The sequence below is a fragment of the Chiloscyllium plagiosum genome, unplaced genomic scaffold (genome assembly GCF_037043375.1).
Source record: "Chiloscyllium plagiosum isolate Xiang-an unplaced genomic scaffold, Cpla_swu_hap1 HiC_scaffold_3, whole genome shotgun sequence".
NCBI lineage: Eukaryota > Metazoa > Chordata > Chondrichthyes > Orectolobiformes > Hemiscylliidae > Chiloscyllium > Chiloscyllium plagiosum.
Window position 1 is genome coordinate 79695271 of NW_028270141.1, and position 27510 is coordinate 79722780.

A 27510-nucleotide genomic window follows, 5' to 3' on the forward strand; every position below is an offset into this window, starting at 1 on the left:
ATGAGGGAACTTGTGAAAGGCCTTGCTAAATTCCTTATAGACAACATCTACCACCCTGCCATCATAGAAAAACTTAATCAAGTTTGTGAGACATGACCTTCCCCCCACAGCCATGCTGTATATTGTCAGTCAGTTCATATTTTTCCAAATATGAGTAAATCATAGACCTTAGAATCTTCTTCAATAATTTCCCTACCATGGAATACAGGACACTGGCCTGTAATTTCCTGGATCATCTCTGTTGCCCTTAAACAAAAGAATAAAGTTGGCTGTTCTCCAGTCCTATGGGATGTCTTCTGTGACTAAGGGGATACAAAGATTTTGTACAAGGGCCGCAGCAATTTCCTTATCTGTCTCCCTCTGCATTCTGGGATATATCTCATCAGATCCTGGAGACTTGTCGAACTAAATGCTTTTTAAAGCCCACCCAACGTCTCCTCTATATATTAACATTCCCCTCCCAAGACTCCCCATCCACCATGTCCCTCTTTGTGAATACTGATGCAAAGTATTCATTAAAGACCTTACCCTCTTCCTTTGGCTCCATAAATAAATTCCCTCCTTTGCCCTTGAGTGAACTTATCCATTACTTCACAACCTCTTTCTCCTTATATATGTATAAAACGCCTTGGAACTTTCCTTAATCCTGTTTGCCAATGACATTTCATTGCCCCTTTCAGCCCTCCTAATTCCTTGTTTGAGTTGTTTTCTGCTTACTTTGTATTCTTAGAGGGCTCTGTCTGTCTTCACTTTCCTAAACCATGCATATGCCTCTCTTCTTTCTTTTTGATTAAGCTCTCAATTTCTCTTATTATCCAGGGTTCCTGAATCTTGCCATTCTTATCCTTCATTTTCATAGGAACATGCTGCTCTTGAACTCTAACCATCTTGTTGCTAAAAGATTCCCACATACTAGACATGGTTTACTGTCAACAGCTGCCTGTTGTCTAGAGTATCTAGTTCCTGACTGTATGTTGTGGTAGTTAGCCTTCCCCCAATTTAGTACTTTCACCTGAGGACCAATTTTATTCTTAAGTAATTTAAAACTTACAGAATTATTGTCACTGTTTCCGAAATGCTGCCCCACTGAAATTGCGATCACCTAGCAATTCTCAATACCAGGTCTACTATGGTCCCTTCCCTCATTGCACTATTTACATACTGTTTAAGAAAACTGTTCTGGACGCACCTAACAAATTCTTCCCCATCTAAGCCCCTGACACTAAGGAAGACCAAGTCAATATTGGGGAAGTTAAAATCATCCACCACAATGATTCCATTATTTTTGCATTTTTTCGTAATCTGTCCACATATGTGTGCCTCTACCAACCGCTGGCTGAAGGGAGGCCTGTGGAACAATTCCTTCAAAGTGGTTGCATCCTTCCTGTTCCTGAACTCTACAAACATGGCCTTGCTGAATGAGCTCTCCAAGGTGTCCTTCCTCAGTGCAGTTGTGATATTCTCTCTAATCAATAACACAACTTTCCCACCTCTTTTACAACACTCTCTACCTCATCTGAAACATATAAATCCCAGAACATTAAGCTGCCAGTCTTGGCTCTCCCTCAACCAAGTCTCTGTATTAGTTATAACCTCATAGTTTTCTTGTATGAATCCAAACTCCAAGTTCATCTGCCCTACCTAGCATTCTCCTCACATTAAAATAAATATGCCTCAGACTGCCAGACCACTGTGTTCTGTTTTCTTCCCCTATCTGTTCTTCCTTAGTTTTACTGACCTTAGTCTCAGATTCCTCCTTGTCATTTTACTTGCTGACCTACTGCTCTGGTTCCCATCTCTCTGCCACATTAGTACATAGCATTCATACGTACGTAACCCCTCATACATACATAGCATACCCCAAATGAGGTAAATCACATCCTTGTAGCCTTCCTTCTAGCAACTGTATTCTTCCATTGGGCTGTGCTAGTATCGCTACCTTTCAGACAGGAGACCTGGATTCAAGTCTGACCTACTCATGTACATAGTAACATCTCTGATCATATTGACTCAAAATATCTATTCCAGCCCGGGCAGTGTAGTATTTGGGTCACTTGGCTTGTGACAAAGCCTCAGTACCTGTTAATGAGTCTTTTCAAAACTGGGAGGTAGGCTGTTAATTTTGATGCTGGCCTACCTACTCTAGTACGGGAACGGTCATCATTACACACATGCAAGAATGCAGCTGTCCTGATCTTTAAATGTAATGTCCTGGCTCAGGCTTTTTATATTAACTAGAAACTAAAGTAACATGATGGGGAAATTTTGGGAAGAATTGGATATGAATTTTTAAAAATACTAAATGATGTACAGGAGAAGTATGAGGACAATTTGTTTTAACGATATATTTCTTCATGTTAACTGTTTACAAGATAAGGTCTTTTAGCATTTTAACATATGGTTGGATTTGTCACTGTGCAGGCCCTGATGTTCCACCTACAGGATGGGTTCCAGGTTGTGAAGCAGTATGGAGGGCCCCTACACTCCTGACTAGTGTCCGAAATAACAGCAACAGAAGATTCAGCGCTACCTCCGATAGTGGAGACACTGGAATAGGCACTTCAAGTTCAGACAGCATAGAAGGTGGGGTTAAATTCTGAACTAGCTGAGTGTAAATTGTTTACCTTAATGTGTATTGATGGTTCTGAGGAAAATAGATGATATTCAGATGATGATAGAATATCTTGACAAATTACCCTCGCTTTTTCCAGCCAGCAAATGAAAAGCAACATGTTAATTTGAAAATATTACATATTTGAAAAATGCAGTTGTGGGCACTGATTTAAGTGGTTTTGATTACAGTATAAGTTAATTTAACTTTGTTTAATTTGAGCTCCTGTAACTGTTGCTTTGGTATGTTACAGTAAAGGAACCACAGTGCTAAAAATATACTAATATATTTTGCTTGAGTAACATTTATAAATAGCCACTTTGGCAGAATGGTGTTATATAGCCATTTACACAGAATGAAATGTCCATGTTGTCCATTCACAACAAACACTGGAGGGGTTGGATTTCTTTTGCCACTCATAAATTAACATTGGTTTTCACTTCTGGCTATGTTGGTATGGATTTGTTGTCCCCCCTGTGGTGGAGTGGTATGTTATGTGCTCTGTCCATCTACTCATGAGCCATGTGATTTTTGTGATCATGTTTTTGTACATAAATAATTCTATTCATAACACAGGTGTCACTTGGGAAAAGTACACTGTTTGCTTAGGAGGTATATGTCAATTTCTTTGCAACGGATATGACAGGATGGATAATCCAATATTATGTATAGATTGTTAGGGTGGAATTTACCTTTCCTGGAGTTGGTAAAAAGTCAAAACAATTCAGTGAGTTGGCCCTGGAGAGATACTAGCCCCCTTCTTGCCACCTCAGTAATTAAGTGCTGACAATGAAGGTTCCTTGGAGACTTTCGCGATTCACCAATAATTAAGGCCCTTATGTAGTCACTTAATGTCTGCTTAAGGGCCTGAACCCGTCAAGGCTCTTAATTGTTGCCTTTCTGACAGACAAGAAATGCGACTGGTTTCCTACAGGGAAATTAGAATAATCTGCCGACCAGGTTGTGTGGAGATGGTGGGTGGCGAAATCATCTCAATTTTCCATAATCTAGGAGCAATTAGAGTCACAGAATGTGGGGGTGGGGGGCAAGAGGGTTGCTTCTGAAAGCCACGCACTCTCCTGAATGCTTTCTCTCTATTACTTCCATCCTGTGAGAAATAAAAGAGAACCAGTTACTTTTTCACCATTGAATCTACTTAACACTAGGCCTCAGCTGATGGTCTTTCGGACCCAAAAGGTGCTGACCTCAGAATGATCAACAGCTTCTAGGGAGGTGGGATTGCACTGGCAATAAAAAAACCCCAAAGAACTGCAAATGCAGAAAATCAGAAATAACAACAGAAATTGCTAGGAAGACTCAGCAGATCTGGCAGCATCTGTGGAGAGAAAGCAGAACGTTCTGAAGAAACATCACTGGAGCTGAAATGTTAACTCTGCTTTCTCTGCACAGATGCTGCCAGACCTGCTGAGTTTTCCCAGCAATTTTTGTTGTTGTTTGGAATTCCACAAGCAATGCCGGATGGTCCGAAAGTTCATTGGACAGATCTTAAATTGGTTGGCTCGCGATCTGACATGCTTTCTTGCTCAGAAAGCGATGGTACCATGGAACACGTACACACATAACAAACCCACATGACACACACACATGCTCACACACATATCATACACACACACACGCAATACTCATACATGCGTATGCACACATGCTCACACACACCATACATACACACACATGCGCAAACACGTGCTCTTACACACACCATACTTGTGCACACATAACAAACACACCATACACACACCCTGCACACACAACCAACATACCCCACACATAACAAACACACTACGCACCTCACATGTACCCCACTTGCAATCCTCTCGCATACACAACATACACACATACGATTATGCTTCCCTTCAATATCAGTTTCTGTACCACTATAAGCATTCTGTTTCCAGCAGGCAATATAAAGAAGCTAATTAATTCCTCATAATGGCCTTTACAAAATGCTAATTACATATTATGTGTGTCTCAATATTTCACAAAGGAGCACAATATTTAGAAGTATATTGAAGTATAGGGTGGTACGGTGGCTCAGTAGTTAGCACTGCTGCCTTACAGCACCAGAAACCCGGGTTTGAATCCTGTGTTGGGCAACTGTCTGTGTGGACTTTTTAAGTTCACCCTGTGTCTGCGTGGGTTTCCTCCCGCAATCCAAAGGTGTGTAGGTTAGGAGAATTGGCCATGCTAAATTGCCCTTGGTGTTATTACTCAGGAATAAATATATGGTAGGCAAATGGTCTGGGTGGGTTACTCTTTGGAGGGTCAGTGTGGACTTATTGGGCTGAAGGCCTGTTCCCATACTGTAGGGAATCTACTCTATTAGCTGCTCTTATAAAGCAAATCCAGGAAAGTGAGTTGTTACCCAATGTGTACTGTAGCTAAATAGTAATGAAATTAAAGGTAAAACTAGTGTTTTGAATGACCAAAAAAGAAAGCATTTCATACAGACATCTCTGATTTTTAATAACCATTTAAGAATACCTACAATATGGAGATTTAAATGTTTTAAGCTATATGGGTATTCAATGGCATTGATTCTCGAATATAACAAGTGGGTTTACAATATTATTTACATTTTAAGACATTTTATCCTGGACTGTCAAAACTGAATAAAGTGTCAGACTTGATCTTCATGCATTGCTTCTCTGTCATTTGTCCAGTCGTTTTCCAAGTTAGGAAATAACATTGGACTTTTCCCCACTGTACTCAAGATATAATCCCAAATGGACATAATCCATATCTATGATGTGTTAATTTGGTACTCAAGAAAGACAGCCAATGGTTCATTCTAGAATAAACAAGGACCCCACATCATCAAGGTCTAATATGATAAGGTTATGTTTGTCATTTGTATGCATAATTATTCATTCTCGAATTCATTCAAAGATTCATCATTGACCAAGTGGGAAACAATGTATTAAACATAGTGTAATCTATTGAATGATAGTATGTTGAACACTGTTTTAGTGCTTTAGTGCATTAAACACCAAACACAACAGATCTGGACATCATCAACATAACTTAATCAAAACCAGAAATAGCTGAAGAAACTCAGCAGGTCTGTCAGCATCTATGGAGACAAAGCAGAGTCATCATTTCAGATCTGGTGCCCTTTCAGAGTTCTGAAGAAGGGTCCCTGGGCCTGAAACATTGACTCTGCTTTGTCTCCATAGAGGCTGCCGGGCCTGTTGAGTTTCTTTAGCTATTTCTGTTTTTGTTTCAGATTTCCAGTATCTGCAGTTCTTTGGTGTTTGATAAACGTAACTTGCTTGCGACAACAGGCCATTGCTGTCTAACAAACATGATTATAACAGTTGTGATTCATTGCACCGTTGTTTTTGAACAGTTGAGGCAATAATCAATTGCCATGCTTCGTCTAGTTTGTGTTCTTCAGGAAAACTGATGAGTAAGTTTAAATGTGGGAAAATTGTAAATATACAAAGTTCAGTGTCGAACTGAAAGCATACTATTATGCATACAGACTACTGTCATTAAATTTTCTTATGGGGAGAAAGATTGAATATGTTTTTAAGTACATGTTTGATACAAGTGTGGATATATTTACTTTTAACTGTATTAGGAGTACATGATCAAATATATTTGTGTCTTCCGATGTTCTTGATTAACAAGACAAACAGGGCACACATGTGAACGTGGCTGATCTGCTAACATAGTGCTGATTAATTGGATGCTCTATGACATAGACGCACAATGCCAGAGTTTACTATGCTGTCGTACATGGCTAGTGAGCTATTTTAGCTGTTTCTTTGACTCCAATCGGACTGCAGTAACATATTGCTAAAAATAACATAGTGCATCCAAGCATATTTCTTTTCAGAATTAAATTTCCTTTGTAACTAAATAACCTTGGTATATTTTCTCCTCTTCGCGCTGGTGTCAAAATCCTAGATTCAGTGGAGTGATTTCATTTACATTGCAAATAAAATTAGTGTTTTTTAAAGTTCAACCAACTACCCATTACTTAACTGGAAGAAAATAACTGCTTTTATCTAGTAATTTTCACATTCTTAGGTAACACCAACCCACTTTAAGCCACTGGGTCAGATTTTCTTTCTCTGGGAAAAAATGTAGTGGTGTCTGAGTGACACCTTATTGCTCAGTGAGATCTAGATTGTGATACAGCTTGTAGCTTCTTTTCCCAGCACTGGTAACAGCATTGCTGCCCTTGTTTGCTCAGGGCTCTTGCTAAATTTTGAAAATTAATTCTGAAGCTTCTTTGTAATTATTGCAATGAAACTAGCAGTAGTCTGAATTTTAGTTTTATATTGCCTTTAATTTTCAAAGGGCCAGGAATAGAAAATTTCACATCCATTTTAACTCACTCAGTGATTTAACGTTGTCCAATGCAGTATTGATTTTATTTCTTCCTATTGTGAGTACCTGATTCTCTTACAGCTCTGAAAATCCTCACAATTTCAGCTGCACCCTTCTGACAACACGGTTCATGTGATTAGGTTTAATGGCTATTTCTTAAGCTGAAAGTAAATACATCAGAGATTACGTGATTATGGCAAGTCTGAGTTTATAATGTACAAATGCTTTTCTCAAAAATAACTGACCAATTAATCTGATTTGGTCACAGCCGACTCGGATAAGAATGTCATGAGATCTTTTCCGTTTTAATAAATAGGCAAAAGAGATATGTTTTAATCTCTCCATTGAAAGAAAACAACTCCTATAGTGCAACAGCAAAGTACAAATGGATATTTAGATTGCCAGCGACAGTTCTTATGAAAGTTCACTAGACTCTGTTTCTCTCTGCAGATCCTGCCAGAGCTTATTGAGTTTCTCCAGCATTTTCTGTTTTTGTTTCAGATTTCTAACATATGCAGTTCTTTGTGTTTTTTTTAATATTATGGATATTGACATTGTGTCTTTTAATGTACTGAAATATCCCAAGGCACTCACTCCATAGGAGTGCAATAAAGCAAAGGTTGATACCAAGTCACATAAGGGGACATTACGCCTGAAGAAATAAGTTTTGTCGGAGATATATGCTTTAGGGAGTTTGTTAATGGAGGAAATTGAGGTGGAGAGGTGTAACAAGGATATTCCAGAGCTTGTAGCCTAGGTCGGAGGCAGAATTGTCAACAGTGGGGTAGTTACAATTTGAAATTCACAAACCAGAATTATAAGGACCACATATCTCACAAGTTCAGAATCTGTTACAGTACAGACTGTTATATCTTTCTGAATAAGCAATTAATGTAGTACAATTCCCTTATCTTCTGGTAACTCTGCACATTTTTTCTTAAGTGATAATAATCTAAATCCCTCTTGAATGCCTCAATTTGAAGCTCCTTCCACAACATCCCAATATAGCATGTTCCAGATCTTAACCACTCGCTGCATGAGAAAGGCCAGACCTGAAAAGTGTCTGGTCTACCTAAAATTACACTGGAAAGGCAAACTACAATGCACCTTCTCTGCAGTGACTTTGCAAGTACTATTTCTTTAAAAGGATGTTGTCCAAAAAGATGATTTGCCTCTGACAGAATTGAACAATATCACGCATAAATTTCACTGCTGGTGTAATACTAGGCATGTTAGTCATTTGTCACAACAATTGGCTGATCAAATCAAACATTGTTTTGCTTTGTCTATTAGTTCTTGGGTTGTATACGTCATTAGCTAGGCCAGCATTTATCATTAATTCCTAACTGACCTGGAGATGATGATGAGCTGCCTTCCTGAAATGCTTCAACCCTTTAGATGAAGGGACAGTGCTGTTTGGAAGGAAATCTCAGCATGTTGACTCAGCGACAGTGAAGAATTGGCAATATATTTGCGAGTCAGGATGGTGTGTGGCTTGGAGGGGAACCTGTGGTAGTGATATCGCCTTGTTTCTGCTGCACTTGTCCTTCTAGGAGGTGGAGGTCATGGGTTTGGTTGGTGCAGTTGAAGGATCCCTGGTGAGCTTCTGCATTGCATCTTGTAGATTGCACACACTGCTGCCACTGTACATTAGTGGTGAAGGAAGTGAATGTTGAAGGCTATAGGGTGCTAATCAAGTGAGCTGAACTGACTTGGATGGTATCAAGGTTTTGAGTGTTGTTGCAGGAACTGTACTTATCCAGACTAATGGAGAGTATTCCATCACACCTAACTCTTGCCTTCTAATTGGTGGACAGGCTTTGGGAAGGTGGAGGTGAGTTAACGAAATCAAACTGCACTTACAGCTGCAGTATTTAAATAACAAGTCCAGTTTAGTTTCTGGTCAATTGTTATGAAACTGATGCTATCAGAAATGGTAGCTCCATTTAACATCAGTTGTTTGTGATCAGCAGAATTACAGACTGTACTTAATCATCCCGTTCAAAGCCCAAAACAAAATAGCTACTGTGTGATGTGATTTCATGATTGGGCAATTGTCACTGGACAATTGTGAATGTGCTAGTAGTTACCAATTTAGGATGATAAACCAATTTATTTATGATAGTTAGAAGTGATGTAAATTGATATGCAGGGACTTGTTCTCTGCAAAAAAAATGAATATGTTACAGCCTTGTAACTTTTTGTTACCCTGAGTTTGGAAAGATTATAATTCCTTTTGCTTTCTTCGTTGCAATGCTTTGGCCAAAGAGAGTTGAGTTGCCTTGCCAACCAATCAGCACATTTTTCTCCTTAGTGCAAATTGTCATAATTGTTTGTTTGAAAATTGGCATTCTTGTGTTTGCTGAGTGCATGATGGGAAACTTTTGCATCCTGTCTCTCTTTTCAACAATATGAAGTTTCTCCTAATGTTTCCATTATTTCTTTTGCTAATTACATAAAATTTGTACACTCTCAATCACAAACGTTTCACCAATTTTTCCTTGCCTACTGTCCAGATCTTCCATAAAAGGCAGCTAATTGGATTATATTATTTGTAGACTATCTATGCCTTTTAATAATACTATTTTTCAAGCAATATCCTTTCATATCGAGAGTGTTTTGCTGGAAAAGCACAGCAGGTCTGGCAGCATCCGGGGAACAGGAGAATCGATGTTTTGGGCATGAGCCCTTCATTGAGAAATAAAGGGCATTTGCCCAAAATGTCGATTTTCCTGCTCCTCGGATGCTGCCTGACCTGCTGTGCATTTTCAGCATCACACTCTCAACTCTGATCTCTGGCATCTGCAGTCTTCACTTTCTCCAAGGAGTGGGGTTAACCTGTCACAAATGGCATTGGAGCTGCAGCTGCAGTAGTCACTGGGGAGCCCATCCATGGGCTGTATAGAGGTCAGGAAGGCTTTAGTGTAGTACTGAGGGTGTAAGATACTGTTAGAATAAAATGTTGAATTGAGGCACCACCTGTCCTTTCAGGTGAATTAAAAGTTTGCTGGAGTTTAAATTAGAATGGGTGTTACTTTAGCCAATATTTAACTTCCAATAACTAGCAAAGATATACTATTTTTCATTTGTTTTGGACCATCCCTGCATGCAAGCTTGCTTTATGTCTGTGCCAATATTATATCTGTAATAACAAATGCAGAATAGTTCCTGGCTATGAAGGATGTTGGGACACCCTGAGGATGTGAAGTTTCATAGAAACAAAATACTATCTGATCAATGTATGGAATTTATAGAATTCAGTCACAGTGGTTGTAATCCGGTAAACCAGAAGGTGAAGGATAGAACTGAAGCAAATCATGACACAATTTAGAAGCTTTTATTTATAGGGATGCACTTTACAAATACTTACTTGTAAACCTAACTATCACAGTTTAATCTGCTTCTAACTACATGTGGGAGCATAAGTGAACAGTCAGTTAATGCCCATCACCTCAATATATTACTAAATATTCAATTAAAATGGTTAGAATGTTGCCACAAGCTATCTCCTGCTTGTTTTTTTATTTCTATTCTCTGTGTATTTGTTTTATGATATTTGTCATGAGCATATCGTTATTACCTTGTGACAAGTAAAAACAGTTTATCTGGTATGTACTTTATCATAACTTTTGTCAGCAAACCCTGACAAATGTGAAGACCTGATCAGGAAACCTTTTGGTCCTTCCAACTCCGGAAAAGAAATCCCACTTCTCGTATCCTTTCATAACTTCATCCTTGATTTAATAAAAAACTTCTCAGATCTGTGCTACACTTTTCCATTTGGTTTTATCTTTTATTTACAATATTTAATCCAAACTGCAGCCTATAATTCAAACTGAAGCAAGCAAAGCTCTTGTAGTTTGGTTCCGTGCTTTTGATTGATATAAATCTGATACAATACCAATGATTCAGTATGACATTGTTATGGCCTTGCCTGTTTTAGCTGTTGCTTCAAATTACCTTAATAATTGTGAACCAAATCCTTCTTGCTTCCTTATTCATTGTAAATTCTCATATCTTTTAAGTTGTTTTTTTCTCTGGTCTTGGATCCATAATGAATTTACATTTTTGTTCTTCTTATATTAACCTATTCTGCAAAAATATCTTGGTGGTTCTGATACCTTTCATACAAATGTTCATTTTCAATCCAATATCATCATCAGTTTATGAAACAGCTGCCTCAATTCCATGACAATGACTTTTTAATTATAAACAAAAGCTGTTCCACACAACGCACCATTTTTTAAAAGAATTCCAGCTCTGCGAACAGAACCACAACAACGAGCACCCGAGCTACAAATCTTCGCACAAACTTTGAAAAGAATCCCTACAGTGTAGAAGCAGGTCATATGACCCATGGAGGCCATACCAACCCTCCGAAGAGAATCCCACCCAGACCCACCTCCCCCACCTTATCTCTGTAGTTCCCATTGGCTAATCCACCTAGCTTGCACATCCCTCGATACTGTGGAGCAATTTAGCATGGCCAATCCACCTAGCCTGCACATCTTGGGACTGTGGGAGGAAACCGGAACACAATGTGGAAACCCACGCAGACAATGGAGAATGTGCAAACTCCACACAGTCAGTCCCGAGGGTAGAATTGAACCCAGGTGTCTGGTGCGGTTAGGTATCAGTGCTAACCACTGAGCTGCCCCCATTCATCACATTTTGCGAGTCTGAAAAACGTCCTTTTCCTCTCCTGCCATTGCCTAGTACCATGTGAGACATGAGATCAGGTTCTATGATCCTATGATAAGATCCAGATCTACTTGTACACTGTCTCCCTCAGTCCATCCACAGAGTCCGTCTGTACGGTCAGTTTATTTGGCTGGCATCTACTTATGTGTGGGTGATACAATCTACTCTTATCAAACATGTGGATGATTAGCACTCTCTCCTTCATGCCCGTCCGAGACGTAAACTTGTTGTTAACAAAGCATAATTGACCCCTTCAATGTCAGGGATTCTCAGCCATGGATCTGCATCTGCATTTTTCTAGAGGTCTGTCAAAATGTTTAATTAGTCTGTCAATTATTTGTATTTTATTTAAATTATTTCAATATTACTTCAATAGCTTATTATTGCTTTATTTTCAGAGTCATTACTTTGGCTGCTCGGCTTCCTGAACTGATTATCTTACTGTGGACACATGGGCATTTAAGGGATTGTTAACTCTCTCCAGGTTTTACGTTATCAAACTCTCTCAATACTTTAAGACAGACTTGACTGTGTGTCTTTGCAAAAGAGGCAGAGGCTTGTTTGTGCAGAGGCATCCTGTTGACCAACAGACTGAAGGGTACAGTGTTGCAGGTCTAACTACATCTTTGTCTTTCATCATCCTGTTGATACTGTGAAACAGATTTTGTTGCGAGATCATGTTGTGACTGTACAAGACATTGCTTAGGCAACCTTTGGAATATTGTGTGCAATTCTGGTCTCCTTCCTATCAGAAGGATGTTGTGAAACTTGAAAGGGTTCAGAAAAGATGTACAAGGATGTTGCCAGGGTTGGAGGATTTGAGCTATAGGGAGAGGCTGAATCGGCTGGGGCTGTTTTCTGTGGGGTGTCGGAGGCTGAGGGATGACCTCATAGAGGTTTATAAAATTACGAGGGGCATGGATAGAATAAATAGACAAAGTCTTTTCCCTGGGGTGGGGAAGTCCAGAACTAGAGGGCATAGGTTTAGGGTGAGCAGGGAAAGATATAAAAGAGACCTATGGGGCAACCTTTTTACACAGAGGGTGGTACGTGTATGGAATGAGCTGCCAGAAGAAATGGAGGCTAGTACAATTGCAACATTTAAAAGGCATTTGGATGGGTATATGAATAGAAAGGGTTTGGAGGGATATGGGTCGGATGTTGGCAAGTGGGACTAGATTGGGTTGGAATATCTGGTTGGCATGGATGGGTTGGACCAAAGGGTCTGTTTCCGTGCCGTATATCTCAATACTCTAAGTGAATAGCACTCTAGTCCCCACTTTATTCAATAAAATGATGAATTCCTGAATGTGTCAGAGCAAGGCAAAGGGAATCACCAAACATCTTTCTCTGATGTGCGTAATGGTTATTTTTTATGTACCTTTTCTCAACACACTTTTTCATTCTAGACACGAGCTTAATGTTCTTGAAATAATGTGCTCATCAGTCTGTTCAGTGTGTTAACGGGTTCCCTAGATTTAAATGGGATTGCCATGTCAGGCGTATTGATTTTGTGGCAATGGCTTGATAAATATTGGAGTGCAATCTCCCTTTGGAAATATAAGCAATGTAAGAATACTTTTTATCTGAAACATGGCATCACATTTCTTGATATTACCTTCATTGATTCCAGGTTAAATAAGCAACAGTTGGAAAAGAAATAAACCAATAATTTTGTGTCCTGGATTTGTGATTTGCCTTCTTGAATATCTGTCCTATTTTTGCATCATTACATTGATTCACAAATATGAAGATCGAACATTGAAATTCTTGATTGATTCATTTGGTCTGTCATCCAAATTTTCAGAAGCAAAAGGTAGAATCCCATTATTTGATTGTGAGACCATTACAAAGTATAACCGTAATGAAACAAGATTTCGTAGTTTTTAACATTTTAGATTTGGAAATTTCATGCACCCAATATGCTCTTTTTATCTTAGGATTGGTCAAGTTACTTTTATAGAAACAAATAAATTTACGAAAGACATTTAATAATTTTTGCCTGTCATATCTTTTGTAAATGAAATATTTAAGAATTTTGCCAAATGTTTTACACGTAATTGTTCTAACACAGATTTGCAAGTAAAACTTGTGGATTTTAGAAATTTGAAAGCATAGCTCTAAATATAGTTAAATGCCTGTGCTGCAGATCAATTAACCTTTCCCAATGTGCATTTCGTTACTTTAATATGCCAGAATTCCTCAAATCTTTGCATAAGTTATACATTATTTGGAACTAAATTCTGAGAACTTTGACCTAGATTTTCAGAGAGTCTCTGTATATTAGCTAAAAAGAGTAATGAAAAATGGGTTTGCCAGGGGCTGCCATGTGTCGGTGTAGGGCTGAGGCGGTGGGTAGATGGCTGGGCATAGGTTAGCAAATATGGCGTGAAGGGCCTTGAGATGGGTACAGGACCATTGATGGCAAGGGCAATATTAAGGCCATAGGGTGAGTGTAAGAGAGGGTGCATGAAGCAAGATGAATGAGCTGTGAAGAATGTGTGTATGCAAAGGATGGGAAGAGATTAAGGCCTATAGGGCCAACTGCTTTTATTGTATCTGGAAGATGTTTGAGATACCAAGATAGCACTTGACCAGTCTGTCTCAATGCTGCGGTAGCCTCTGAATTGTTCAGCAGGGTTGGACCGAAGGGTCTGTTTCCGTGCCATACATCTCTACGACTCTAAGTGACTAGCACTCTAGTCCCCACTTTATTCAATAAAATAATACCCCGGTATCTGTGTAGTCTTTTAGATAATATGTGGCCATTTGAAGCTTTTTCTCACCAAGCAGGTTTTAGGAGTCAGGAAATTTTCTCACTTTGTGCAGCTGCTTCAGGAGTGAAACCTCAATCGATCAATGTGTGCAGATCCAGTATAAGAGCAAAATGTTAGAAATGTTGAGGAAAAAGTGAAAGTACACCATAAACTCAGTCAGTCTGGCAGTATCTGTAGAGAGAGAAACAAAACCAATGTTTCAAGTGCAATCTGATCTTGTGACTGTTCCAAAGAAGAGGTATACAGTATTCGATTTGAAGCATTGGCTCTTTTTTGCTCTCTCAGCATATGCTGCCAGACCTGCTGAGTTCTTCCAGTGCTTCATGTTTTTATGGAAGACCTGATAATACTCCAGGTTGTCACAGACACACAGAAATCATAAGATGCAGAAAAAGTCCGTTATGCATGCACTGGCTCTTTACATGAGCATCATTTCCAACCTCCATGTTTTGTTCCCCAAACCTTTGCTCATCATAATTATCCAAATAATCACCTAATGTCCTTTTGAATACCTCAGTTGAATCTGCCGGCATGGCAAGCATTAAAAGTTTGCCCTCTGGCTCACGTTGCTTTTACGAGTGTGAACAGTTTCTCCCTATTGACTCTATCTAGCCCTCTCCTGATTTTGTAAATTCTTTCAGATTTCCTCTCAGCTGTCTTCTCACCAGGGAGAACAGTCGAAATATCATCAATCTAACCATAGCAATGAAGCTTCTGATTCCTGGAACCGTTCTTGTATTTAATGTTTGCTCTCTCCAATGTGTTCATATCCTTTCTAATAATGTGGCGCCCAGAACTGTACACAGTACTCAAGCTGAGTACCAACAAGTGCCTTATTTTTATGTCTGGTATATCTTGAACTACCAGCAAATTATATCAATATCCTGATGGTGTTTCTGGTTAATGCAATTGTATGTTTTTACTTATCTGGTGTGGTAGCAAGATCGTATACCTGTATTTATGAGCTGATTCATAATGTTATGTGATTTACTGATGGAGTCTTTCGTCCACTTCAAGTGTAGGAGGGATATTTACGCAGACTGTTCAAAAGAAGGTCAGTCAGCCTGTCACCTATAACTAGTGTTTGGACAGAAAGAATGCTTTCTGTTGTGACCTAGGAGCTCTGGAGATTTTTTGTTAAAATATGAGTGTTGCAGATTTTAAAAACCCTTGTAAAATCTTTGCCATCCTGGCTGCCTATGTTTAAGTATGATTTGAGGAATCATTCACTGGCCATGTGCAATACTTAGTGGTCCTCTAGCTCTTAAATAATTAAAAAGTATGTTGCTCTTTCATGTTTATTTTCTATCTTGGTCTTTGGGCTGAACTGATAGCTGCTGAACTCAATACCTACAATTGTTGGTCCTTAGTCTGAATTTCTTCAAATATTTTGATACTTTTATCTAAGTCTAAAAGTAACTCTATTAATTGGTTCTAACTGCTGTACATGTATGATTCACACATGAGAAGAACTTGAACTCAGTGGGGTCATTTGGAGGTGGGAGTTACTAGTTTCTGAAATGGTCATAAATGTACTCGAAGGGCAAATTAATTCTGTGAACTGTTAATCTGCAAAGTTTTTATTTAATCTCCAACCCTTTTTTTAAAAAAATGAAAAGAACAGCCTCCCTGTATCAGTATGAGGTAAGTAAAAGAAAAACCTCAAGTAGTGAAGTTACATAAATCCCCAGCCCCTTATTGTTACCAAATAGCCCGTCCGTGTCAATGGGATTTGAAAAAAGCATGTGTTCTAGCAGGTACAATACCTGTTGGATAACATTACTCCAACAGCCTTAATTATATAATTTTGTCATGCTTACCTGCTTTCCACAACCTAATCCCAGTAGTGGATTCTCAGTTAATAGTTTGATAGTTTAAATAGGTTACTAAAGAATAAGCTGCCATTGATGTAGCATTTCTATGACTGGTAAAAGTTTGACCTTCTAGAAATGGGGACAGATGTTCTGAATCTGGCCCCCATCCAGTAGCTGAAAGGCCCACAGGACTGCTGACCACAGAAGCAGTTCCGAGCCAAAAGTTGAGGTGGGCTGGGAGAAAGCTTGTCTGTTAGTCAAAGAAATTCAGCAAATGGTGTTATTTTAACTCTCACTGATGCCTTAGGCCTGGTTGAGATTTCAATTTAAGGGTCAGGGGATTTAAATATCCAGGGTACCCCTTATTCATTGGACAAATAATGGGCTGGATTTTCAGTTTGGAAGACTCTGCAGAGTGTGCAGAGCTTTAATAATGAAGAGCAGGACTTGGATACAATCGTTCACACAACCATTTCTGACAGATCCCATTGTTGTCAGCTGCAGAAATCACATAGATGGGAAACCGAAACTCAGCAGGACTATCTTGAATTAGGATTGAGTTCAAACAGATGCTATTTTGGCTAATTCAGCAACCTTAAACTGCAGAGTGAGAAGGACAAATCAATACAGTAAAAGTAAATACTCTTGAAAGGAGGATGAGGTCTGTTTAACTGTCATGATCAAAATTATTTTAAATTCTTTGTTCTTTAAAACTGAAAAGAAAACTTGTCACTGAGAGGTAAAAGAACACCATCACTATACTCCTTTGATTGACATGTAGGCTGTCTAACCAGTCACCTTGACATTTGCTTAGGACTTGCTTCTGGTGTCAGTACTCCTGACTATACTGCTGCTGCTTCATTTGAGTGACAATTGGATCGAATGGGACTCTTTTAAACAGAGCAGGCATTTCCAAATCAGGAAATTTCCCAACTTGAACTACCTGCCTCAGTGACATAAGCCCTGCCCATAGTGTCTGTTATACCTCTCCATCCAGATGCAATCCCAAATAATAAGCGGGAGGGGAAAAGCTATGAGTGCACAGCAATGCCCAGGGAACTATGCTTCTGAATTGCTTACTTCTTTAAAGTAAGATTTCATATTCACCTTTGCTGCATTCATTCATATTCTACTGTTGGGATAGAAATAAGAAACCGAGTCGGCTGCTTGGAAAAAGTCATTGCCTGTTTTGCAAATTTGATTTTTCAATTTCGCAAAGTGTGCCAGATTGTAATTTATTTTACCACCTTTCCTCTTAATAGTATTATATATACATATATAATTTGTCTTTTTTTTCTTGAAAGACCAATATGTGATTGAATTTCTATAAACTAAACAAAAAGCTCGAGAGAAGACAGGATCGAATCTTTCACATTGATTTAGTGCTTTATGTTTTTCCTTGCCTGCCCAGAATATGCCGGGTGATCATAGCAGGAAGCTTAGCTGTAGGGTTGCAGAGCCAAGGCTATTCACAGAGTGCAAAAAGAAGATGACATTTCACTAAAAGGTTACAAGGTAATTTGAGGAGTGAAGTCAACATGAAGGCACTGGTGCTGCTAAAGTCAGATAGGGGATTAGTTTCAGTATTTCTCCTGATATTATTACTTGGGGGAATAACGTGATACAGCATCACAAAGTCACAGAGGACAGGATTTTTGAACAATAGAGGAGGATGTATGCTGGAAAATTGGCATTGGAGAGCAATGTCCTGGTTTGCTGGCATGTTTCAGCCCTCCGGACCATTTTAAAAAGGAATGGCTTGGGATGTGTATAATATATGCTGTCTGACAGTGGTGGGCAGTCAGTTCAAGATTGTCAAGGGACCATACTGGGGAGATACCAAGCAATCAGTTTTCATGGTGGCTGAAACATAGCCAAGGGATTGAGATTGCAGACTTGGGGGTAGTGAGAGATGATGGTGGAGGGGACAGTGGTAAGAAGGATCAAGACCTTCATCCTACTAGGCATCACACCTATTTCTGCTATGGCCGCTTGGCCACAGTCCTCTCTCACCTTCCTTTCTCATGCAAAAGGCTACCAATGTGTCATTTTTGAAAACCCAATGGGAATCAAGGGTTTTGGGGAAAAGACAGGAAAATCGAGTTGTTGGAGCAAACTTGATGGGCTGAATGGTCTACTTGTGACAATAGACAATAGGTGCAGGAGTAGGCCTTTCTGCCCTTCGAGTCTGCACCACCATTCATTATGATCATGGCTGATCATCCTTAATCAGTATCCTGTTCCTGCCTTATCTCCATAACCCTTGATTCCACAATCCTTGACAGCTTTATCCAACTCTTTTTTTAAATGAATCCAGAGACTGGGCCTCCACTGCCCTCTGGGGCAAAGCATTCCACACAGCCACCACTCTCTGGGTGAAGAAGGTACTCTTCATCTCTGTCTTAAATGGTCTACCCCGTATTTTTAAGCTGTGTCCTCTGGTTCGGCACTCACCCATCAGCGGAAACATTTTCCCTGCCTCCAGAGGGTCCAATCCTTTAGTAATCTTATATGTCTCAATCATATCCCCTCTCAGTCTTCTAAACTCAAGGGTATACAAGCCCAGTTGCTCCAGTCTTTCAGTGTAAGGTAATCCCGCCATTCCAGGAATTGACCTCGTGAACCTACGCTGCACTCCCTCAATAGCCAGAATATCTTTCCTCAAATTTGGAGACCAGAACTGCACACAGTACTCCAGGTGTGGTCTCACTAGGGCCCTGTACAGCTGCAGAAGCACCTCTTTGCTTCTATACTCAATTCCTCTTGTTATGAAGGCCAGCATGCTATTAGCCTTCTTCACTACCTGCTATACCTGCATGCTTACCTTCATTGACTGGTGTACAAGAACACCCAGATCTCTCTTTACTGCCCCTGTACCTAAATTGATTCCATTTAGGTAGTAATCTGCCTTCCTGTTCTTGCCACCAAAGTGGATAACCATACATTTATCCACATTAAACTGCATCTGCCATGCATCTGACCACTCACCTAACTTGTCCAGGTCACCCTGTAATCTCCTAACATCCTCATCACATTTCACCCTGCCACCCAGCTTAGTATCATCAGCAAATTTGCTAATGTTATTACTAATACCATCTTCTATATCATTAACATATATTGTAAAAAGCTGCGGTCCACGTACTGATCCCTGCAGTACCCCACTGGTCACTGCCTGCCATTCCAAAATGGAGCCGTTTATCACTACTCTTTGTTTTCTATCAGCCAACCAACTTTCAATCCAAGTTAGTACTTTACCCCCAATACCATGTGCCCTAATCTTGCTCACTAACCTCCTATGTGGGACTTTATCACTAACCTCCGATGTGCTCCTAGTCTTGTGCTCCTATTGGCTTATTGATACCATGCTTAATTGAATGGTGAGCATGCTCACTGGCCACTGATTCACCATCAATACAAGAATTGCACTGAGTATCTAAGCTCGACTATGGGTTTGTGTCTGGAAATTCTCCCAATGTAGGGTCTCCCAAAACTTAAAGTTTGCCTTGAATGTCTGGAATTTGTAGCTTTAGATGGCTGATGTTTCTTTTTGTATGTAGGTTTGCTCGCACAGCTGAAAGGTTCATTTCCAGACGTTTCATTACTTTACTAGGACACTACTTCAATTGGGACAATACATCTATCCTAGGTCAAGCCACACAGAGACACATATGAGAATTCCTAGAAGCATGGCTTTCCAACCAGAACTCTATCAACAAAACACATCGAGTTAGACCCCATCTACCACCCCTTGAGAAAAGGAACAGGAAGTGACTTCACCACAGGAAATGACATCACCAACCCAAAGAAACCCAAACATATAAATAGAAAGCAGGAATTTTCAGCATTGCTTCACCTGAGGTTCACTGAAGATGCTACTAGTAGGGTAACAAAATGTCTGGAAGTGAACCTTTCAGCTCAGCGAGCAAACATGCATTCAAAACCTCAACCTTAGTTACAAAGTTTCTTTGTGTTTCCAGAAGCATTTTTGTATTTACTTGCTTATAAACATATTTTAATGAACATCTGATATTGCAGAGGACTGCTGTGTAAACTGTTGCAGAATTAATTCCATTTTTTGAAACAAGCCATTCCAGTCAGTTCAATATTAGTATTAGTGTTGGTGTGCTAAATTATAAATCTGACTTGAGGAGCTCTAAAAGAATACATTCATCCTCAAATAGAAATTTATATTAGTTCAGCAATTTAATACTATTCATAAGCTACAGTTATATTTCCGTTTCATTCTGATTATTTTGTTATGCTAACATATCTCCTGTGATTTTGCTGTTGGGGTCAGGATCATGAAGTTGGAAATGAGCAGATGCATAGCTTTGGAAGGCAGTCAATGGCAGCCAAGTGCCAAAGCTTAAAAGGTTGTCAGGAGCTGAGTGAAAAATGGCAAGGTTATTTGGGTATAGGTTATGAAACCAATGTTAAGTCCAATGAGATGGCAAACCTGGAAGCCAACAGAAGCTATTGCTTCTGGTAATGGACGTTATTTTGGTGAGAATGTGCTGATATTATGTGATGTCCTTTTGTGTTATTGAAGGAAATCACAACCATCTTATTCATGCTTGATGGTTGCCACTATAGATTTATATGGTAAATTATGATGGCACAATAAAGTGAGTTTATAAAACGATATATTCTGTGAACAATGGAGCAGGAGTAGGCCATTCCGCCCTTGAGTCTGCACTGTCATTCAATGACATCATGGCTGATCTGATTGTAATATCAATTCTACATTTCTGTCTTCTCCCAATAATCTTTCACTCCCTTGCTTACCAAGAATCTACCCATATCTGCCTGACTCTACTTCTAAGATATTGTCATGAAGAGCATTCCAAAGACTCATGACCCTCTGAGGGAAAAAAAATGGCCTCATCTTTATTTGAAATTAGCAACCTCTCATTTTTAAATAGGGACTCCCTGCACCCACACCCCAAGTTCTAGATCCTCCCATTAAGAGCAAGCATCCTCTCAATATCTACACTATCAAAATCCCTCTGATCTTATATGTTTCTCATCAGTTCACCTCTTATTCTTTTAAACAGCAACATGCCTAACCTACCAAACCTTCTTTGTAAGCCAATCCACTCATTTCAGATATTAGTCTGGTAAACCTTCTCTGAACTGCTTCCAATACACTTACATCCATCCTTAAATTTGTTGACTATTATTGTTCCCCCTATCGCTAAAGTATTAGGTCTCTACTTTAGCATTCAGTTCCCCCAACCACACATAATAACATTCTGTTGGTTTTCTAATTACTTGATGTATTCTGGTCTTTTGCAACTCACCCGGGTCTCTCTACATTTCAGAGTCTGCAATCTCTCACCACTTAGATTTTTAAAAATCTGTCCTGCCAACTTGGACAGTTACATATATTGCCACCATATAATATTCTATTTGTTAGAGCTTTGCCTACTCTCATAATCTTTTTGTAATTTTTGTAACATCAGTACACCGACTTTAAAGTTTACTTTCCTATCTATCAGAAAATTAGGCAACCAAATCTTTGGTACTTTCATCCAAGTCATTTATATTAATTGGAAACACTAATGTCCTGCAGAGATCCCATTCATTTCATCTTGCCACTATGAAAAGGATCAATTTATACCTACAATCTACCTCCTGTGTCTGCATGGGCTTCCACCACATGCTCTGGTTTCCTCCTGTAGTCCAAAGATGTGCAGGTAATGTGGATTAGCCATGGTAAATGCTGCATTACAGGAAAAGGGTAGGAGTCTGGGTGGGATGTTCTTTGGAGAGTTGGTGCAGACCTGATAGACCGAATAGCCTCTTTCCACACTGTAGGATTCTCTGATTCTTATAGCAATCCAAACGTCCATCCATGCCAGTGTGCTAACCTCAATAGTATGAGTTTTACGTTCCACAATAACCTTTGATGTGGCATTTTATCAAATTCCTTTAAGAAATCAAAATACAGTACATCCATTGGTTCTGCTTTATCTGTAGCATATATTACTTCCTGGAAGAGCTCCAATAAATTAATTGAACATAATTTCCCCCTTCCCGAAACCATGTTGATGCTGCCTGATTACTTTGAACTTTTCTAAGTGTTCCACTATTAACGTTTTTCATAACAGCTTCTTCTAATCTAATGGGAACTTCGCCATATGTAGGAAGTTTTGAAAACTTAATACTAATGCATAGTCTGCCAGGACCCAAGTACTTGTCAGCCTGCAGTTCCAGTTATTTACTCAGCATCACTTCTCATTATTTTTCTGAGTTCTTCCCTTCCTTATATTTACTGATTTATCACTGCTTCTGGGAAAGATAATTGCATTGTCTACAATGAAAACTGATGTAAAATACCTTCATAAATTAATTTTCCAGACCCACTGTTAGAGGACCAAAGGCTTACTTTGTTAACTTTTTTCTTCTATAGTATTCATGAATCTATTACTTTGTTTATACTTCTGGCAAGCTTTCAGTGTTATTCTCATTTTGCCCTCTTCATTAATATTTTGATTGCACTTTGCTGTTTTTTATATATGTCCAATCTTTTCACCCACTGCCTGTTTTTGTGTAATTATACTTGTTCTTTATATTTGATACAAATTTTAATCTTCCAGTTAATCATAGTGGTGGATCCCTTGGAACTTTTGTCACAAAATGGAATATATCTAGTCTGCAAATTTTCACACATACCTTGAAATAAACCTCTCCCACTGCCTCTCTATAGGCCTAAGCTTTAACATAATTTGCTAATTCACTTCAGTCAGCTCTGATTTCATTCCCTCAAAATTGGCCTCATTTAACTTCTCTCCCTCAAATTGAATATAAAGTTTAATTACATTACAGTTGTTGCAAAGTAGGGACATCTTCAAGATGAGATTGTTAATTAATTCTGTCTTGTTACAATGAGAGAGGGGGCAGGGCTAGGCTTATTGTTGTATTATAATCAGTGCATTGGAAAATCACTGCGTTTTACCTCAATGTTCAACCTGGCTTTTACTTTGTCAGTTTATTTGTTCATGTGATGTGGAAGTAGCAGGCAAGTTCCAGCATTTATTGCCCATTGCTAATTGTGCAGTGGGCAGTTAAAAAAAAACAACCAGGTTGTTTTCCCTTGTGGAGAAAGTGAGGACTGCAGATGCTGGAGATCTGAGTTGAGAGTGTTGTGCTGGAAAAGCACAGCAGGTCAGGCAGCATCCAAGTAGCAGGAGAATTGACATTTCGGGAAAAAGCCCTTTGATTCTCCTGCTCCTCTTATGGAGACTCTAGGACTAGAGGGCATAATCTCAGAATAAGATTTAAGATAGAGATGACGAGGAATTTCTTCTTTAAGGGTAGTGAGTCTGGAATTCTTTGCCACAGAGATTGGGTCATTAAGTATATTCAAGGCTGAGCTAAACAGATTTTAAATCAATGAGGGAATCAAGGATTATGGGGAAAGGAGTTTGGAATACTGTATACAGTTGTCATTCTGCTATAGGAAGGATATTATTAAATTGGAGATAGTTCAGAAAGGATTCACCAGGATGTTGCTGGGACTGGAGAGTTGGAATTTTAGGGAGAGGCTGGATAAGCTGGGGACTTTCTTCACTGGAGCATAGGAGGTTGAGGGGTGACCTCATAGAAGTTTATTAAATCATGAGGTGCATACATTAGGTGAATAGCAAAGTCTTTTCCATAGGATGGGGGAGTTCAAAACAAGATGGCATATTTTTAAGGTGAGGGGAAAAAGATTTAAAAGCACCCGGGGGCAACCTTTTCACACAGAGTTGTATGTATGTAGAATGAATTTCCAGAGGAAATGGTAGAGGCAGGTACAGTTATAGCATTTAAAATACATGAATAGGAAAGTTTTAGGGGGATATGGGCCAAATGCAGGCAAGCAGGACTAGTTTAATTTGGGAAAGTTGGTCAGTGTGGACAAATCAGGCTGACGGGTCTGTTTCCATGTTGGGTTCTGAGGAAGGGTCATTCGACCCAAAACATTAGCTCTGATTTCTCTCCACAGATGCTGCAAGATCTGCTGAGCTTTTCCAGCAATTTCTGATTTTTGTTTCTGATTTCCAGCATTCACGGTTCTTTTGTTTTTTTATCTGATGTAGACTGCAGTCTGGTTACCTCCAGAACATGGTGGTCTAAGAAAGTATCCTAAAAACATTCCACAAACTCCTTTTCTTTGCTTCCTTTGCCCTTCTGTCTATATCTACATTGAAATCTATCTTAGTTATTGCTGTGCGTTTCTAGCAAGTTTTCATTATTTTTTCCTTTATGCTCCACTCCACCATGTAGTTACTGTTCAGGGGGCCTGTACAGCACTTTAATGGGATTTCTTGTATTTACCATTTTTCAACTTTAGTAAAACTATTTCCATATCCTGGTTTCTTAAACTTAGTTATCCTTCTCTATGTGTTAGTATCAGTATTAATTAACAGAGTTGCACCTCCACACTTCCTCGCTTCTTGTCTTTTCTTGGTGTCTCGTCTAATTCAGTATTCAGGTCCTAATCAACGTCAGCTAGCAGCTATGTTTCTCTAGTATCTACCTGATCATATTTATTTATTTGCACTTTCCATTTTTCCAGCTTGTTTTGCATGTCACATGCTTCAAGATACAAAGTATTTAGTTTTATCCTTTTTATATCTTCTCGTGTTACCTGTTAATATATTCTTAGATTTATATTCTCTATTCCTTCCTGTCATGATATGTTTCTCATTTCTCATATTAATACATTTCTCTCTTGGCATATTTCCACTAATTGACCACATCTTCCCAAATTTCATCCATTGGCTCCACTATTGGCAACTCGGTGGGTAGCACTGCTGCCTCACAGCGCCAGGGACTCAGGTTCGATTCCAGCCTTGGGTGACTATCTGTGTGGAGTTTGTACATTCTCCCCGTGTCTGCATGGATTTCTTCCGGGTGCTCTGGTTTCCTCCCACAATCCAAAGATGTGCGGGTTAGATGAATTGTTAAATTGCCTGCAGTGTTCAGGGCTGTGTAGGTTAGGTGCATTAGTCAGGGATAAATGTAGAGGGACTGTGTGGGTTACTTTTTGGAGGGTTGGTGTGGACTTGTTGGGCTGAATGGCCTGTTTCCACACTGTAGGAATTCTATGGTTTTAGATCAACTTGCTCTACCTCCCTCATTATGCAGTTCACAAGAACACTGGAGTCCACACAGTTCAGGTGGTACCTATCCGAATGGCAAAGTCCCAATTTCTCCAGTACTGATGCCAGTGTCCCATGAACCAGAAGCCAGTTCTCCCAATCAAGTGTTTGTGCAACACATTCAACTCTCTAATCTGATTTGCCCTATGATAGTTCGTATGTGGCTCAGGTAATAATTCAAAGACTTTCAATTTTGAGGTTCTGCATCATAATTTGAAGCCCAGCTGCTCAGACTGATTATGCAGAACCACCTCCTTTGTCCAGCTATGGCATTGGGACCTATATGGACAATGGCAGTTGGATCCTCCTCCTTCTACTGCAAGTCTCTTTCCAGTCCTGAGTACTGAACCATAGCACCAGGTGGGCAACACATCTGTGTGGACTCCTGCTCTTTGCTGCAAAGATTGGTGTCAGTATCCCGATACCACTATGTTCCATTTTATTTCCCTCATTTGAAAGGCTTCCTGCCCATCGTGCCATGGCCAGTTAGCTCATCACTCCCTGCAGATCCCAATCTCATCCAAACAAGCTGAAAGAACTTCAAATGAAAGCAAAATACTGCTGATCTTGGAAATCTGAAACAAACATGGAAAATACTGGAGAAACTCAGTTGGTCAGGCAGTCGCACATGGAGAGAGAAACAGAGTTAACATTGGGTCTGATATGACTCTTCTTCAGAAAATGCTGCCACACCCATTGAGTTTCTGATTTTGTTTTAAAGAACTTTAAACCCTTGTTGCAGAGTGCAAAGGCTGAGTTTCTTGAATTGCTGTCTTTTGGGTACTCTGACCTGCTTCATTTGTAATCACACTGTCCAGTCCCAGAACCAAATACTGACCAAATCTCAAGACCCAGGAATCCAGGGAACTTTTCCCCTCACTGACGGCCCCAATGTCTTTAGTTTAGTCTCTAGCTCATTAACTTTGTTCAGTTATATTTACTTATTCAGTTAAAATTAGTTATATACAGTTATATATAGAGTCTTAGAAATGTGCAGCACGGAAATAGACCTTTTGGTCCAACTTGTCCATGCCGACCAGATATCTCAACCCAATCTAGTCCCACCATCCAGCACCTGGCCCATATCCCTCCAAACCCTTCCTATTCATATACCCATCTAGATGTCTTTTAAATATTGCAATTGTACCAGCCTCCACCACTTCCACTGGCAGCTCATTCCGTACACTTACCATCCTCTGCGTGAAAAGGTTGCCCTTTAGGTCTCTTTTATATCTTTCCCCTCTCACCCTAAACCCATGCCCTCTAGTTCTGGTCTCCCCCACCCCAGGGAATAGACTTTGCTTATTTACCCTATCCATGCACCTCACGATTTTATAAACCTTTATAAGGTCACCCCTTGGCCTCCGACGCTCTAGAGAAGACATCCCTAGCCTAATCAACCTTTCCCTATAGCTCAAACCCTCCAAACCTGGCAACAACCTTGTAAATCTTTTCTGAACCCTTTCAAGTTTCACAACATCTTTCCGATAGGAAGGAGACCAGAATTGCACGCAATATTCAAACAGTGGCCTAACCAATGTCCTGTACAGCCGCAACATGACTCCCAATCTTCCATTCAATTAGATTTACTGAATATGCTGTGAGTCAATTAGATGGTGGAACATGGCAGTCTTTCTGTTGACTGTTTATCACCAGAGAAACACTTACCTAATGTCACTTTTCATCAATGCTATGAAATGAACATTGCTAAGCACAACAATAGAAGCTGTACTTCAAAATGATTCATGGAATATGAGTTAGCCTGTGATTTGAGGTGATTGCTTGTTTGAATATTTCTGTACCTCACCTTGTGATAGATGAAGCTGAAGTCGAGAACAATTGATGCAATAAAATATCTTCAGAACAATGAAGAGAGGGTGAGAAGTTCACCTCCAACTGATAAGTTGAAATCTTGTTTGCAAGCTGTTAGATTTGTAGGTGAAATGAGTGTTAAATTTCAGGTTTTATTCAGGCAATTTTCCCTGACTTAGCACTATAGCCCACTCCCAGAAGAGAGTACGTGCTTCTTACAAATTGGGATTAAATGCAACATGCCAGATGTCTGGTAATGTAGCAATCCCTGGAGACAAACAGAGATGTAC

General features: G+C 39.5%; 1 protein-coding gene across 3 annotated transcripts in view; it reads left to right on the plus strand.

The window, feature by feature from the left end:
* Nucleotides 1–27510, plus strand: part of cep85l (centrosomal protein 85L) — a 303075-nt gene that overhangs the window by 70765 nt on the left and 204800 nt on the right. For all 3 annotated transcript variants that reach the window (XM_043684467.2, XM_043684463.2, XM_043684471.2), the window contains exon 2: nt 2422–2583. In XM_043684467.2, the coding sequence (XP_043540402.2) occupies nt 2422–2583 (162 nt within the window). The remainder of the gene's footprint in view (nt 1–2421; nt 2584–27510) is intronic.